The sequence below is a fragment of the Lichenostomus cassidix genome, chromosome 5 (genome assembly GCF_008360975.1).
Source record: "Lichenostomus cassidix isolate B80296 chromosome 5, HeHo_3.0, whole genome shotgun sequence".
Classification (NCBI taxonomy): domain Eukaryota; kingdom Metazoa; phylum Chordata; class Aves; order Passeriformes; family Meliphagidae; genus Lichenostomus; species Lichenostomus cassidix.
In genome coordinates this window covers 62142558-62159356 of record NC_139486.1, presented here as the reverse complement: position 1 = coordinate 62159356, position 16799 = coordinate 62142558, and the positions used below count along the sequence as shown (strand labels likewise).

General features: G+C 54.8%; 1 protein-coding gene and 1 long non-coding RNA gene across 2 annotated transcripts in view; both read right to left on the bottom strand.

The window, feature by feature from the left end:
- LOC146436999 (uncharacterized) overlaps positions 1–16799 on the bottom strand; it is a 99185-nt gene that overhangs the window by 65178 nt on the left and 17208 nt on the right. The window lies entirely within an intron of this gene.
- LOC146437002 (scavenger receptor cysteine-rich type 1 protein M130-like) lies at positions 993–5766 on the bottom strand. Its single transcript, XM_085063771.1, has 13 exons — positions 5709–5766; positions 4924–5307; positions 4515–4835; positions 4138–4440; positions 3749–4063; positions 3255–3629; positions 2871–3179; positions 2408–2782; positions 2189–2326; positions 1944–2039; positions 1646–1729; positions 1271–1411; positions 993–1111 (listed from the first exon to the last, which is right to left on the bottom strand). The coding sequence occupies exons 1-13, from the start codon at positions 5764–5766 to the stop codon at positions 993–995; spliced, it is 3018 nt and encodes a 1005-aa protein (XP_084919897.1).

The following is a 16799-nucleotide window of genomic DNA, read 5'->3' as shown; positions in this document are numbered from 1 at the left end:
CATGGGCTGCAGGAGAAACTTCTTGCTCCCCCCATAGTTTTTACCATGGCTAGCAGAAAGTTATTCAGCTCCGGTGCTGGAAGCACTGGAGCACCCCTTCCTCTCCCTTTTCCACTGACCTTGGTGCTCTCCATGCTGTTCTTCCTCACATATTTTCACCTCCACCTCCTCCTCCTCCAACTACAAAGAAGTGAAAGAAGTGTGTGCCTGCTTTGTTTTGATTTTTCCTTAAATATGTTTTCATAGAGGCGTAACCAGCACCTCCAATTGGCCCAAACTTGGCCGGCAGCATGTCCATCAACTTCAGAGCCATCAGAGATTGGCTCTGCTGGGCTTGATGTAAAAACTTCCAGAATTTGCACTCAGGACACACAGGAGACATCTTTGTGCCATTCCCCACCCCTCAGACACCTCTCCAGGCCTACCACAACAGCTTTTGAGGGGTCCAAATTTCTCTTAGATGTTAAAAACACCTCACTAATATTTTAGGCTAATCAAAACCACCACACCACCTATGGGGCATATGGAGAAGATCCTGCTGCCTCTGCGGGGGCTGGTCCTGCCCTCTCCCTTTTCCCCTCAGCCTTGCTGGGAACAGTTGTGTGCATTTGGCAGTGCCAAATAAAGATCCCACAGCCAATCCCAGCAATCCCCCTGCACTCTTCCCCGTAAGCCCACCATGCCCAGGGATGTGTCGCTGGTTCCAGTTCCTGCCACAAAGCCCCAGTGGAAGGTGTAGCCAGGAGAGAGGTTCCAGCCTCAGGGGAGGTGCCAGCCCTGGGAGTGACTTTCTGACACGTTTGCATTTTATTAAGAAAAAAGGGAAATTCACATCGCAATCAAAGATTTTCCCTACACAGGAACACTTTTCCTGCACAGCTGCAAGTCCTGGGCACAGACAGGTGACAGTGGGCAAAGCCACACTGCCTGGTGACAGGGCCACCCCACACTGCCACACACGTCCCCAGGGAAGCAGCATGGCCAGGGCATCCTCATGGTGACGTTCCCAGGATGCTGCTGCTGCCGACATCATCATAGTCCGTGTGCTCCGGGGGCTGTTCCGGGGGGTCCCTGGTGGCTCCTGGGAGACTTGGAGGGGAGTCAATCCCACCTTGGGGACAGTACAGAAAGGTGACCCCTCTGACCGACCCATCCGGGATCTGGCTGCAGCCCCCTTGGATCTGTGGCTGGATCCCTGCCCACCCCCACAGCCAAACCCTGCCATGCAGTGCCTCTGCAGAGGCAACAGGGCAGCTGGGATCCCTTTTACCTGTGGGGAGGACACGGATCCCTCTCCCCAAAGCCACTCCATCAGAGATGTCCCCAGTGCTGGGAGCAGGGGGGTCCTCTGCCACATCCAGGGCATCATCATAGCCATCCAGGGTTCCATGCTCAAGCCAGGCAGGGGGACCTGCAACAGGCACAGGCGTCCATGGCAGTGACCCAGTGGCCGTGACAGGGGTCATTCTGTGCCATCGCCTCCAGCACTGCCACCTGACATGCGCTGGTGGCCCTCGGGTCCCACAAGGAAAGATGTTACTTTGCGGCATAATAACAAGGGGGGAAGTGGCTCCCTCAGCTCCCCAGTCCCGGTGTGTCCTCTGTCCCCTGTGATCCCCGTGGGCTTCCTGCCCTGTGCTCCTACCTGGGGCTGCCTCGGTGTCACTTCCCTCCATGCTGTCCTCAGTGTAATACGGCAGCTTCTTCACCGATCCCTCTGACACAGAGCCTGCAGGGGGTAAAGAGGGACTCAGCAGAGACCTCAAGTGGCACCGCAGGTGGCACAACCTCACACCACAAGGGAGGAGCTGCCACGGGACCGAGGGAAAGCCCCAGCCCATGGCGAGGAGCCAGGGCCAGGCCACCAGGACCCGGAGCTGCCGTGGGGCTGTGGCGCAGAGCCCTCTCTCCGGGCACAGCTGGGGCACTCGGGCTGCACCCACCTGGGCCACTGGGCACCTCCTGGTACTCGGGCATTGCCGTGTAGTCCAGCTCCTCGTAGACAGCGTTGGAGATGGCATCTGCAGCTCTGCCAGCGCCTGCAATGACAGGCAGCACTTACCTGGGGCCATGGGCACCCTGGGGGGCACCAGGACCACCCCTGCCCACCTTCGGAGCTCTTCTGCAGGGCGGGAGCCCCAGAACCCGCAAACCGGCTCTCTCCTGGCACCCACCCGCCGGGACCCACCTCGGCGCCAGGCGCGGGCACGGCACAGCAGCGTGGCCAGGGCACCCAGGGCCAGGCACAGCAGCGTCCCCAGCACCACACACAGCACAGCTGGCACGGACACAGTCCCCACGGCCCGGGTGGCTCTGATGGGGATGCCTGTGGGGACACGGGCAAGCAGTGAGGGGAGGGGGATCCCAGCCAGCCCGGCGTAGGGGGTGCCGACACCGGCAGAGATACCTGTGCTGCTGGCGTTGTCCGGATACGGAGCGGTGGCTGTCTCAGCGGTGCCATCAGTGTCCTCCTCCTCACAAACCACGTAGGCGTCCCCGCCAGGGCCGCAGCTCTGCAAGCGCCAGGGTGCCGAGGGACACCCCCAGAGCGAGCGAGCCTCCTCCTCACAGCCCACCCACGCCAACCAGGCGGGGGCTGGCTGCTGAGCAGGGCCGGCCGACAGCCACCCCCTGTGCCCACAGCCCAGCTGGCGGCAGACGGTGCCAGCCGTGCTGTCGCTGGTTTCGTTGGCGCACACGCGGCCCCAGGTGTCGTTGCGGGACACCTCCAGGTACCCGCGGCAGCGCCCGCTGCCACCCGCCAGCCGCACGGAGAGCTGCTCTGCAAGAGGTGCGGGGGGGTCACGGCACAGCCCAGAAGCCCCCGGGGGGCTCCGCCGCACCCTGAGCTGGGGGCGCCCAGCACCCACCTGAGCACACGGCCCCTGCCCCGCCGCCGCGCTCGCACTCGTGCCCTTCCGAGCGCCCGCATTCCCAGAGAGACTCCTCGCTCCCGGAGCACTCGGGGATGTACGGCCACAGCGGCCCCGGGCCAGGAGCGAAGAGCGCCGAGCTCGGGGCCTCCAGCGCCGTGCCGCATCCCAGCTCCCGGCACACAACGGCCGCGTCCTGCAGGTCCCAGCCTTCCTGGCACACGCTGCTCCACCTGCCACCGGAATACACCTCCACCCGCCCGGCGCAGCGCCCAGAGCTCCCCGCCAGCCTCACCCGTCGGCTGCCTGCGGGCAAGGAAGGACACTGCTGGGGTGGCTGCTTGGGGCATCGGCACTTCCAGCCCTTCTCGGGACACTCACCTGAGCAGACGATGGCTGCCCCATGAGGGATGCCGGCTGATGCAGTGGTCATGTTCCATGGATTGGTTTCAAAATAAATCTCGTTCTCGTCGTGGGTCCTATTGGTCAGCATGGTGGTCATGCCCTGGATGGTTTCGATCACCCTGTACATGATGGCCTTCTCCGTCGAGTTCAGTTGCCACAGCCTGGCCTCACCAGCGACAGCATCGCTCTTGTCTACCCCTCCACAGCCCAGCTCCCAGCACACTTTGCTGAAATTCCGTGTGATCGAAAGCTCTCCTGGCACACGGCGCCAATCCCCGGAGCTTATGGCCAACTCCAGCCACCCGTCACACCGAGTCTCACCCTGCACCAGCCGCAGGGACTCCACCATGCCTGTAAAATGACGTCACTCAGCCCTTCCCATCACCCCAAAACAGCCCTGCATGCTCTGATCGCAGTGCTTGGGGCGGCCCAAAAGCCCTCAGGGCTCCTCACGCAGGTGCCATACACACCTGAGCAGTTGACGGCGGCGGCGTTTCCAGGGGCGCACGGGGCCTTGCCCAGCACGGCCACGGGGCACTCGCCCGGGTGCCGCTCGCTGCCGCTGCAGCCAAAAGCGTCCGGCCGCAGTGGCCCCTCGCCGCTGCCGAAGGTGCCTCCCGGCGGCACGGCCAAGGCGCGGCCGCAGCCCAGGTGGCGGCACAGGACGTGGGCGTCGGGCAGCTCCCACTCGCTGGCGCACACGGAGCCCCACGTGCCCTGAGCCGCCACCTCCACCCGCCCGGCGCATGCCGAGCTGCTGTTGCCCAGCCGGAAGCCCGTGTAGGCTGTGGCAGAAAGGCCAATGAGGGCGGTGACGCTGCAGGGAGCCCAGCAGCCCCCCGCTGTCCCCGGCACTTACGGGAGCAGATGACGCTGGCGGGGCCGCTGCAGCCCTGGCCCTGGGGCGCTCGCTGGCCGCAGGCACTCAGGAGGGGCTCGCTGCCATTGCACTGGAAGCCCCCCTCCCAGAACGGCCCCCATCCCGCCCCAAACCGGCCACTGCCGCCCATGGCAAGCGCCGTGCCGCAGCCCAGCTCCCGGCACACCGCCTGGGCCACCTTCATGTCCACCTCATCCTCGCACACACGGACCCAGGCCCGCCGCTGCCGCACCTCCAGACGCCCAGCGCACGCTCCATCGCCGCCGACCAGCCGGGAAAACCCTGCGGGAGCAGCACAGCCTCAGTGTCGAGGGATGTCCGTGAAGTGCCACAGCTCCCCATAGCCTGGCTCCTACCTTGGCAGACAACAGCAGTGTCCAAGTCATGGAGGGTGCTATTATATGGTCCCCAGCCACGGATCTCACATTCCCAGAGCGTGGCCTCATTCCCACTGCAGTCCACCTTAACCACACTGACAGTCCCGTTCCCTGCGCCGAAGAGGTCGAGGGCAGAGTAGGCGCCGGCGGCCGAGCCACAGCCCAGCTGCTGGCACACCACCTCAGCGTCCTCCATGTCCCAGCTCTTGTCTGCCACTGAGCCCCAGTGTCCACGCAGCTTCACCTCCACCCTCCCAGCGCAGGGGCTGCTGCCGCCCGCCAGCCTCAGCTCCACGCCATCTGCACCGGGAAACCGACATAGCTCAGCCCTGCCCTGGACGTTCCAGCACGATGCTGGTGGCCCAGCACGGCCAGCGTGTCCCCTCACCTGTGCAGGTCACCCCCACATCCCGATCGTGGTCACACAAGTGCTGTCCCCATCCGCGGTGTGGACACTTCTCCAGTTCATCCTCGGTGCCGCCGCACAAGGGATGGAGCCAAATCCGCCCGGTGCCTGGCCCGAACGGGGCGTACGTGGACGCTCTGGCCACCCGGCCACAGCCCAGCTGTCGGCACACCACCACGGCCCAGCGCGCTTCCCAGTAGAAGTCGAAGGCGCAGACGGAGCCCCACTCACCGCTGTGCTTCACCTCCACTCGCCCGGCACAGCGCCCGCCGCCGCCCACCAGGCGCAGCTCCGCGGAGCCTGCGGCACGGACGGAGCTCAGCCGGGCCCGGCACCGCCGCGGGCCCCGCTGCCAGCCGCCCGGCACTCACCCCCGCACAGCCGCACGCACAGCAGCAGCCCCAGCGCCGCCATCGGCCCCATGCCACCGGCCCCGAGCCCAGCGCAGCCACGGGATGTCTCGGCAGCGCCCCAGCCTATGCGGGCAGCAGCACCAGGGCGGCCTTTATGAGGCGCCTGATCGCCCGGCTGCGGGGCCACGGCACCAATAACCTGCTCCGTGCCCAAATATGAGCCTCGGCTCTGCTTCTGGCGTCACACGCCTCGCCACAGGGGGCTGGCACCCGGATGTCCCCGGGGGCACACAGCTCCCCCCGAAACACCTGGGCCGCGGGGGCCCTTCCTGTACCCCCCCGTGGCTCCAACTCCGCTGCTGAAGCCTGGCAGGAGCCATCCTCACGGCGACACACCGCACCCCAAATCCTAACGAGAGCCTCCCCGGGACCAGCCCCAGGTCCGGCAGGAGGCAACGCCCGAAGCCCCCATGCTCGGGGTGCTCCCCTCTCGGGGTGCCCGCAGCCCCCGCGGGGGGTGGCAGCAGCCCCCGGCTCCGCGCGGCGATGGCAGGTGGCAGCTCCCCGGTCCCTCGCGGCGGCGCTGGCACATGGATGGCGCTGCTGCCGCAGCTGTGGCCCCGCGCTCGCCTCGCCGCCAGCGCAGGAAGGAGGCGGTTTACCCCCCGGCGCCTCCCGGCCTCGCCATCGACCCATCGCGGCTCCTGACACCTGCGCTGCCCGCGATAACGCCGCGGCTCCGCGCTGCCCCTGCCCCGCCGCTCCGCTCCCCTGCAGCTCGGCAGCCGCGCCGACAAGGAAACTTCCCCGCCCCATCATTTACGAGACTCGCTGTCAGCACACTCCCAACGCAGGAAACTCGCACTGCTGCCACCGGCGCCCCTTCACAGCCGCGGCTCCGCTGACCCACGGTGGCCCCAGTGGCTCCCGACACCGGGAAGCCCACTCCCGCACCCAGACCTCGCTCCCTCATAAGTTCCATCCCAGGTTAATGATAAAACTCTCTCTCCTCCGAGAGCGAAGGGCCCTGACACCCCCTCTCCCACCCACAACAGAGCCTCCTAGATGGAAGTTAAGAAAAAACTATTTCTTTGACAAAACCACGCAGAGTGCCCTGCAGGGCACAGGGGAAGGGGAAAACCAAGGTGAAAAGGAGTTATTCAACCTGATTAAAAAGTCCTTTTCCTCAGACGCAGCCCCTCTCCTCCTCTCCCCCCCGGGGCCGGGTGGAGCTCCCTGGAGAGCTCTGCTGTCCTCTGGCCCTCCTGGGTCTCCAGGTGGCAAAGCAGATCGAAGAGAAGGGGTCCAAACGAGGAAAAAAGAAAAAAATGGGAAAAAAACGGGAACAGAGCTCACTCCGACCTCCGTCCAGCACGCAGTCTCTGCCGAGCCACGAATCTTCCCTCGGAGCGAGGCTTGGGGAAAATGTTTTCTACACAACCCGCGTTTCTCTCTTCGGCTGGGTGTAGTTAAAGAGACAGGACCACACTTTTTTTTCCACATTTTTTTCTTTCTTGGGCATATAAGCCAACGATAGGGGATAAAGGATTATCATAACATCAATCCAAGACATTCCACCCCTTATTCCATAGCGTTGGCTTAAAGCCCACCCTAACATCTTCCAACTTTAAACACACACACACATATATACACATATATACATACATACACATATACATATATACACATATACATATATACACGTAACTATGTACAAATAATGTCATTCGGTGAACGGCGGTATGTTGCCATCCCAACCTTACATGTGGCCTTCACCCAGAATTAAATTTCCCTGAGGGACACATCATGTTTTTCCACCTTCCTGCATTATCCACCAAGTACACCCTGGTCCCTGAGCAAAGACAAGCCCACGGATGGGTTTGTCTTTATGTGAGGCAGAATCAATGCAGACAGTTTTCCCTAACAAGCCTCTGGCATGTACTGCTGGGACCTTATCTCCATCCACTGTATGTAGAAGCTCAGATTGGGCAGGACCTGCTTGGTTGATGGAGCCTCGGGTATTGACTAACCAGGTGGCCTCTGCTAAATGTCGCTCCCAATTCTTATAAGTTCCCCCACCCAATGCCTTTAGGGTGGTTTTTAACAGTCCATTATACCGTTCCACTTTGCCAGCGGCTGGTGCATGATAGGGAATGTGGTACACCTACTCAATGCCATGGTCTCTAGCCCAGTTGTTTATGAGGCTATTTTTCAAATGAGTTCTGTTATCTGACTCAATTCTCTCAGGGGTACCATGCCTCCACAGGACTTGGTTTTCAAGGCCCAGGATGGTGTTACGGGCAGTGGCATGAGGCACAGGGTAGGTTTCCAGCCACCCCGTGGTGGCTTCTACCATTGTGAGCACATAGCGCTTGCCATGGCGGGTTTGAGGCAGTGTGATGTAATCAATCTGCCAGGCCTCTCCATACTTATATTTAGACCACCTTCCACCATACCACAGGGGTTTCACCCGCTTGGCTTGCTTGATGGCAGCACACGTCTCACAATTATGGATTACCTGGGAGATACAGTCCATGGTTAGATCCACCCCTCGGTCTCATGCCCACTTATAGGTGGCATCTCTGCCCTGATGGCCTGAGGCATCATGGGCCCATCGAGCTAGGAATAAATCTCCTTTATGCTGCCAATCCAAGTCTACCTGGGATACTCTTTGCAGCCTGATCTACCTGTTCGTTGTTTCGGTGTTCCTCATTAGCTCGACTCTTGGGGACATGGGCGTCTACATGGCGGACCTTCACAGGTAGTCTCTCTGCCCCGCTAGCGATGTCTTTCCACTCTTCAGCTGCCCAAATTGGTTTTCCCCCTACGCTGCCAACCAGCCTTCTTCCACTTTTCCAGCCAACCCCACAGAGCATTGGTTACCATCCATGAATCAGTATGAAGGTAGAGCTTTGGCCATTTCTCTCTTTCAGCAATGTCCAGGGCTAACTGAACGGCTTTGAGCTCAGCGAATTGGCTCGATCCTCCCTCTTCTTGCCTAGCTTCTGCAACCCATCATGTGGGGCTCCACACAGCTGCTTTCCATTTTTGTTTTGTCCCTACAAGACGACAGGAACCATCAGTGAAAAGAGCATAGCGTGTTTCGTCTGCTGGCAGTTGGTTGTATGGTGGAGCTTCCTCTGCACGGGTCACCTGCTCCAGCTCCTCTTTTCAATCAGACTAAAATTTTCACCTTCAGGCCAATTTGTAATTATTTCCAAAATCCCAGGGTGTTGGGGAAGATGAAATAGGAAAGCCTTATAGGTATGATTACCTTGCAAGAGATGTTGAGGATATGGAAAATATGAGCGATATTGAAATGCAGACAAGGTTCGAGTTGTAGAGTAACTAAAAAACAATGGTATGGCCACGAAGGTAATCCCCCCTCTTGATAGCAGACCCTACCTGCCTGGTAGAAATCCCAAAAAAGGCAGTTTTTTAAAGGTTTGAAACATGACCCTGTATGGTAATGTGATGATTCTTATAGGTTGTATGTAAATGCTGTAGAGTTTGTAGCTTGTCTTAGATTGGTGAAAGGGAATTAGAATATTCAACAGAGAAGATGATTTATTGCATTGTAAACAGCAAATCGCTCTCTTTTACTCTCTTCTTTCTGCTCTCTTTTCTCTGGCCTGCTTTGGGCTGCGTCTTGCAGCCCAGCAGGCCTCTCGCGCCCATGATCTTTCGCAATAAAACCTCACGTTCTAAAACTCATCTTTAGAGATCTCTTGTCCCTATTTTATCCCCATAACTAAACCCCACGGAGTATATTCTTACACCAGGGCAATTCAGATTTCCCATACGGGCGCACTGTGTGATAAGGGCAATCCATTTGCTCCACGTGCCATTGGTGGCATGATGAGTAGAGGGAGCCTCTGCTTTAAACATCCACCCCAGCACTGGTAGTCGAGGTGCCAGGAGGAGTTGTGCTTCTGTGCCAATTACCTCTGAGGCAGCTTGGACTCCTTCGTATGCTGCTAGGATTTCTTTCTCTGTTGGGGTGTAGTTGGCTTCAGACCCTCTGTAACTTCGGCTCCAAAATCCCAATGGACGACCCCGAGTCTCACCAGGCACCTTCTGCCAAAGGCTCCAGGACAGGCCATGGCTCCCAGCTGCAGAGTAAAGCACTCTCTTTGCTTCTGGCCCTGTCCTGACTGGGCCAAGGACTACTGCATGAGCAATCTCCTGCTTGATGTGGGTGAAAGCATGCTGTTGTTCAGGGCCCCAGTGGAAATCATTTTTCTTACGGGTAACCAGGTAGAGAGGACTCACAATCTGGCTGTACTCCGGGATCTGCATTCTCCAAAAGCCTATAGCTCCCAGGAAAGCTTGCATCTCCTTCTTGTTGGATGGGGGGGACATTGTGATGATTTTATTGATAACCTCAGTAGGAATCTGACGCCGTCCATCTTGCCACTTCACTCCTAGGAACTGGATCTCTTTGGCAGGCCCTTTGACTGCTCTTTTTTTATAGCGAAACCGGCTTCCAGGAGAATCTGGATGATTTCCTTTCCTTTCTCAAATACTTCTTCTGCTGTGTCCCCCCACACAATGATGTCATCAATGTATTGCAAATGTTCTGGAGCCCCACCCTTTTCCAATGCAGCCTGGATCAGTCCATGGCAGATGGTGGGACTGTGTTTCCACCCCTGGGGCAGTCGGTTCCATGTGTACTGCACGCCCCTCCAGGTGAAAGCAAACTGAGGCCTGCACTCTGCTGCCACAGGAATGGAGAAAAATGCATTTGCAATGTCAATAGTGGCATACCACTTTGCTGCTTTGGACTCTAGCTCATACTGGAGCTCCGGCATACCTAGCACAGCAGCACTCAGAGGTGGAGTCACCTCATTCAAGGCACGATAGTCCACAGTCAATCTCCATTCTCCTTCAGATTTGTGCACAGGCCAGATGGGGCTGTTAAAGGATGAGTGGGTCCTGCTGACCACCCCTTGGCTCTCCAGCTCACGGATTAGTTTGTGAATGGGAATCACGGCATCACGAGTTGTCCGGTACTGTCGGCGGTGCACAATGGAGGTTGCAATCTGTACTTGTTGCTATTCCCCTTTCAGGAGTCCTACTGCAGATGGGTTCTCTGACAGTCCAGGCAAGGTGTTCAATTGTTTTATGCCCTCTGTCTCTACAGCAGTGTGGTGGTTTTGATTGGCCCAAAACATCAGTGAAGTGTTTTTAACATCTAGCAGAAATTTGGACCCCTCAGAAGCTGTTCTAGTAGGCCTAGGGAGGTGTCTGAGGGGTGGGGTGTGGCACAAAGATGGCTCCTGTGTGTCGTGAGTGCAAATTCTGTAAGTTTTTACATCAAGTCCAGCAGAGCCAATCTCTGATGGCTCTGAAGGTGATGGACATGCTGCCGGCCAAGTTTGGGCCAATTGGAGGTGCTGGTTACGCCTCTGTGAAAACTTATTTAAGAAAAATTCAAAACAAAGCAGGCACGCACTTCTTTCACTTTGTAGTTGGAGGAGGAGGAGGTGGAGGTGAAAATATGTAGAGGGAGAACAGCATGGAGAGTGCCAAGGTCAGTGAAGAAGGTGGAGGAGGAGGTGCTCCAGTGCTGGAGCTGAAAACCCTCTGCTAGCCACAGTGAAGGCCATGGAGGGGCAGGAGGTCCCCCTGCAGCCCATGGAGTCCACAGGAGTGCAGAAATTCTGCCCACAGCCCACGCCAGAAGGGCAGGTGGATGCCTGGAAAAGACTGTGAACCAGTGGGAGTCTCATTTAAGAGTTAAAACTGCAAAGGCCTTGCAAGGGAGAGAAAGGCCTTTTCCTTTCTCCTGGGATGGAAGCAGCCTGGCCTCAGCTCGGGAGAGTCTGCACAGCACCCTATGGACAAAAAGACTCATATTGCAGCAGGATTCAGGCGAGATGTTGCTCATGAGATTGGACCCACGCCAAAGAAGTTCTCAGAGGACTGTGTCTCGTGAGAAGGAGCCCTGGCTGAGTAGAGAACCTCTTTTCCTGATTGGACTGACCAGAGGACCCCTCAACCTGCCCCCTGTCTGTGTTCCTGGTTTGGAAAGAGGGAAAGGGGGGAAGGTGAGAGCAGAGACTGCTTCTTAAGAGGGTGGGGGTGAGAGCAGAAAACTGTCTGGAGAGAGAGAGAGAGACAAGTAGACATAAAGAGTATTTGTAGTAGAAGAATTGTAGTGATGAATAAATTTGAAAATCTGCTCTGTGGACTGAAAAGAGGTCCCACACCCTGCCCCCCCACCCAGCTTGTTGACTGTAAAGGAGGAAAAGGGGTGAATACTATAGGTTCTTAAGAGGGAGGGGGGATTGAACAAAAAACTGTATGAAAAGTTTATTTTGGCCTGCATTTATCCTCCAACTCTGTTAGGTAATTAAACACTTGTTGCAACTTTAAGCTTGAAGCCTGTTTGCCTTTTTTTCATGCGTCCTCCTGGCAAATGTCCTTGTCTCGAACCCATGACAAGCAGCTATCCCAAATGCCCACTTGAGTCTCTTTGGGTCTTTGAAATATCCATTTCGGAGGAAGTCTATACCCAAAATACATGGAGCCTCTGGGCCAGTCACAATGGAATGTTCTTTCCACTCTCTTCCAGTCAGGCTCACCTCAGCTTTCACCAGGGTCAAGTCTTGTGATCCTCCTGTCACGCCGGAAATACAAACAGGTTCTGTCCCCACATGTCGCGATGGGATTATCGTGCATTGTGCACCAGTGTCAACTAAAGCCTCGTATTCTTGTGGCTCTGATGTGCCAGGCCACCGAATCCACACTGTCCAAAAAATTCGGTTTTGCCTGGCCTCTACCTGGCTAGAGGCAGGGCCCCTCTAACCATGGTGGGCATTCATGTTAGAGGTTCCTTCAAGGGAATCAGACATGTTGAGTAGAGCTACTTCCCTTCTGGTGGAGTTCCCTCTCTGAGTCTTGCCCTCCTTCAATTCACGCACTCGTCGTGCCAGGACAGCAGTGGGTTGTCCATCCCACCTGTTCATGTTTTCTCCACTGTCACACAGGAAATACCACAACTCACGTCGAGGGATATATCCAGTTCTCATAGCTGAGGAGCGTCTGCGTGGGGTAACAGAACCTCTGATCTGTACTGCTGAGATTTGGAGAAGGCTGTCTTTAATCTCTTTACTGAGTTTCTCATGATTCTTCTCTATCTTATTTTCTAGTTTCTGCAGATGTGTTTCCACAGCTGAGATTCTTGCATTCATTGGGCTATGCACGACATCTGCATATGCTCGGAGTTTCCTTGTCATATCACGCACAGTCTCATGCCTGTCATCTCGCTTCATAATGGCTAAAACAGAAGCATACCCTGATGGCCCAAGCTTTAGGAGTTTCCGCCACATCACAGGTGTATATTCTATCCTATCTGGGTCTATAATCGGATCTGGGTTTGCTATGTCCTCTGAGAAGACAATTTCTACCACCGCCATTTCTCTCAAGCCTTGAATCTCTTGTTCTATGGTTCTCCACTGGGTTTGTTGCGAATAGAGATCGTCGGGATGTAGGTATCTTTCCCTCGCTGCTCTGATAGCTCGTCTCCAGAGGCTGCTGCAGTCAGGCCCATCTCGTACAGTTTGGTTGATACCTGGGTCACGTGACACAGTCCCTAAATGCCTTGCCTCAGTAGGATCTAGAAGTGTAACTTCGCCTGCAGCATCCCAAAGATGGACTAACCAACTAAACACAGATTCATCATCTCGTTGGACATAATCTTTTCTTAGGCTGTGAAGGTCTCTCACATTCATGGATTCAACAATGACCTCTGACTCAGTTGCTGACCTTGAGGGTCCCTCCCCACTGTCATCTGGGCGATCAGTCTTAACTTGGGATTTCCTGCTCCTTGTAACAGGAGCAACTGCCACTGGCTTAGGCTCCCTTCCTTCCTGTTCTAGAATATCCCACAGTGTACGATAAGCATATGCCAGGGCCCAACATATTGCACTGCAGTTGTCTCTGCACTTCTCTTTCAGATACTTCCCCACCTCAGCTGGTCTCGGGATTTGTCCAGGGGGAAATTCCCAGTCTATTGGATCAGAGAATTTCTTTAAAGTTTTACCTATGTCCTCCCATACTCCACACCATTCAAATTTCCTCACATCTGGATGAAGTGCCTGCTCCCGCTCAGCCCCTCTGGACTTCTCAGCCCTCATTCTGGTAAAACTGAACATCATACACATGCAACCTCCTAGGTAAAGCACCTGTACTACCAAGTTAATGGTCTCTTGAACATCCAGGGCAAACTGAATATTCTCAAAAGATGATCTACCAGATTTAAAGGGAAAGAGATGGGTGAGGAGCCAGGAAGCTTCACCCTCTACTTCTCTAACAGGTTGGGTAATATGACTAACAAAACTCCAAAACAGGTTACTAAAACTAGAGGAGGAAACTAACAGAGCATGTACATCTTTAACTGTTTCCCATACCTTCTTACAGATCGTCAGTATCACACACATTACTATAACAAGCCGGAGTCGTGTCCCTGATTGGTGGAAATGATACATTAGGGACAAGATTGCCCCTACCTGTTGGTAGGGGAACAAACCTATGTGCCAAACAGACAGTATTACATCAAACAACCTCCCATCAAACAGCAGAGTGACTACTGATGGCTGTAATTCAATACCAAGCGTTTAAAACAAGAATGCAATTATTAGGGTTTTTCTTCACTTTCTCTAACCCCACAAAAGGTGTAGAACAAGTAATGAAGGCCCCCTAAATTGGGCGCCAAATACTGTCCCGGGTTAATGATAAAATTCTCTCTCCTCCGAGAGCGAAGGGCCCTGACACCCCCTCCCCCACCCACAACAGAGCCTCTTAGATGGAAGTGAAGAAAAAACTATTTCTTTGACAAAATCACGCAGAGTGCCCTGCAGGGCACAGGGGAAGGGGAAAACCAAGGTGAAAAGGAGTTATTCAACCTGATTAAAAAGTCCTTTTCCTCAGACGCAGCCCCTCTCCTCCTCTCCCCGCCGGGGCCGGGTGGAGCTCCCTGGAGAGCTCTGCTGTCCTCTGGCCCTCCTGGGTCTCTGGGTGGCAAAGCAGATCGAAGAGAAGGGGTCCAAACGAGGAAAAAAGAAAAAAATGGGAAAAAAACGGCAACAGAGCTCACTCCGACCTCCGTCCAGCACGCAGTCTCTGCCGAGCCACGAATACTCCCCCGGAGCGAGGCTTGGAGAAAATGTTTTCTACACAACCCGCGTTTCTCTCTTCGGCTGGGTGTAGTTAAAGAGACAGGACCACACATTTTTTCCCACATTTTTTTCTTTCTTGGGCATATAAGCCAACGATAGGGGATAAAGGATTATCATAACATCAATCCAAAACATTCCACCCCTTATTCCATAGCGTTGGCTTAAGGCCCACCCTAACATCTTCCAACTTTAAACACATACACACACACACACACATATATACACATATATACATACATACACATATACATATATACACATATACATATATACACATATACATATATACACATAACTATGTACAAATAATGTCATTCGGTGAACGGTGATATGTTGCCATCCCAACCTTACATGTGGCCTTCACCCAAAATTAAATTTCCCTGAGGGACACATCGTGTTTTTCCATCTTCCTGCATTATCCACCAAGTACACCCTGGTCCCTGAGCAAAGACAAGCCCACGGATGGGTTTGTCTTTATGTGAGACAGAACCAATCCAGACAGTTTTCCCTAACAAGCCTCTGGTATGTACTGCTGGGACCTTATCTCCATCCACTGTATGTAGAAGCTGAGATTGGGCAGGACCTGCTCGGTTGATGGAGCCTCGGGTATTGACTAACCAGGTGGCCTCTGCTAAATGTCGCTCCCAATTCTTATAAGTTCCCCCACCCAATGCCTTTAGGGTGGTTTTTAACAGTCCATGATACCGTTCCACTTTGCCAGCGGCTGGTGCATGATAGGGAATGTGGTACACCCACTCAATGCCATGGTCTCTAGCCCAGTTGTTTATGAGGCTATTTTTAAAACGAGTTCCGTTATCTGACTCAATTCTCTCAGGGGTACCATGCCTCCACAGGACTTGGTTCTCAAGGCCCAGGATGGTGTTACGGGCAGTGGCATGAGGCTCAGGGTAGGTTTCCAGCCACCCCGTGGTGGCTTCTACCATTGTGAGCACGTAGCGCTTGCCATGGCGGGTTTGAGGCAGTGTGATGTAATCAATCTGCCAGGCCTCTCCATACTTATATTTAGACCACCTCCCACCATACCACAGGGGTTTCACCCGCTTGGCTTGCTTGATGGCAGCACACGTCTCACAATTATGGATTACCTGGGAGATACAGTCCATGGTTAGATCCACCCCTCGGTCTCGTGCCCACTTATAGGTGGCATCTCTGCCCTGATGGCCTGAGGCATCATGGGCCCATCGATCTAGGAATAAATCTCCTTTATGCTGCCAATCCAAGTCTACCTGGGACACCTTTATCTTTGCAGCCTGATCTACCTGTTCGTTGTTTCGGTGTTCCTCATTAGCTCGACTCTTGGGGACATGGGCGTCTACATGGCGGACCTTCACAGGTAGTCTCTCTGCCCCGCTAGCGATGTCTTTCCACTCTTCAGCTGCCCAAACTGGTTTTCCCCTACGCTGCCAACCAGCCTTCTTCCACTTTTCCAGCCAACCCCACAGAGCATTGGCTGCCATCCATGAATCAGAATGAAGGTAGAGCTTTGGCCATTTCTCTCTTTCAGCAATGTCCAGGGCTAACTGAACGGCTTTGAGCTCAGCGAATTGGCTCGATCCTCCCTCTTCTTCCCTAGCTTCTGCAACCCGTCGTGTGGGGCTCCACACAGCTGCTTTCCATTTTCGTTTTGTCCCTATAAGATGACAGGAACCATCAGTGAAAAGAGCATAGCGTGTTTCGTCTGCTGGCAGTTGGTTGTATGGTGGAGCTTCCTCTGCACGGGTCACCTGTTCCAGCTCCTCTTCCTCAATCAGACTAAAATTTTCACCTTCAGGCCAATTTGTAATTATTTCCAAAATCCCAGGGTGTTGGGGAAGATGAAATAGGAAAGCCTTATAGATATGATTACCTTGCAAGAGATGTTGAGGATATGGAAAATATGAGCGATATTGAAATGAAGACAAGGTTCGAGTTGTAGAGTAACTAAAAAACAATGGTATGGCCACGAAGGTAATCCCCCCTCTTGATAGAACAATGCCCTCTGCCCAGGCAGGTCCAAAGGTCAGAGCAGACCCTACCTGCCTGGTAGAAATCCCAAAAAAGGTAGTTTTTTAAGGTGTGAAACATGACCTTGTATGGTAATGTGATGATTCTTATAGGTTGTATGTAAATGCTGTAGAGTTTGTAGCTTGTCTTAGATTGGTGAAAGGGAATTAGAATATTCAACAGAGAAGATGATTTATTGCATTGTAAACAGCAAATCACTCTCTTTTACTCTCTTCTTTCTGCTCTCTCTCTCTCTCTTTTCTCTGGCCTGCTTTGGGGTGCATCTTGCAGCCCAGCAGGCCTCTCACGCCCATGCTCT

What these genes read in the sequence shown, in the direction of transcription:
- LOC146437002 (XM_085063771.1), bottom strand. Translation starts at nt 5,766, where the DNA reads ATGGGGGCTTCGGGCGTTGCCTCCTGCCGGACCTGGGGCTGGTCCCGG. An exon ending in CGCCAGCGTCATCTGCTCCC is followed by an intron (nt 4,064 to 4,137) that starts GTAAGTGCCGGG and finishes TTTCTGCCACAG; the next exon opens with CCTACACGGGCTTCCGGCTG. An exon ending in GGAGGTGCCCAGTGGCCCAG is followed by an intron (nt 1,730 to 1,943) that starts GTGGGTGCAGCC and finishes TACCCCCTGCAG; the next exon opens with GCTCTGTGTCAGAGGGATCG.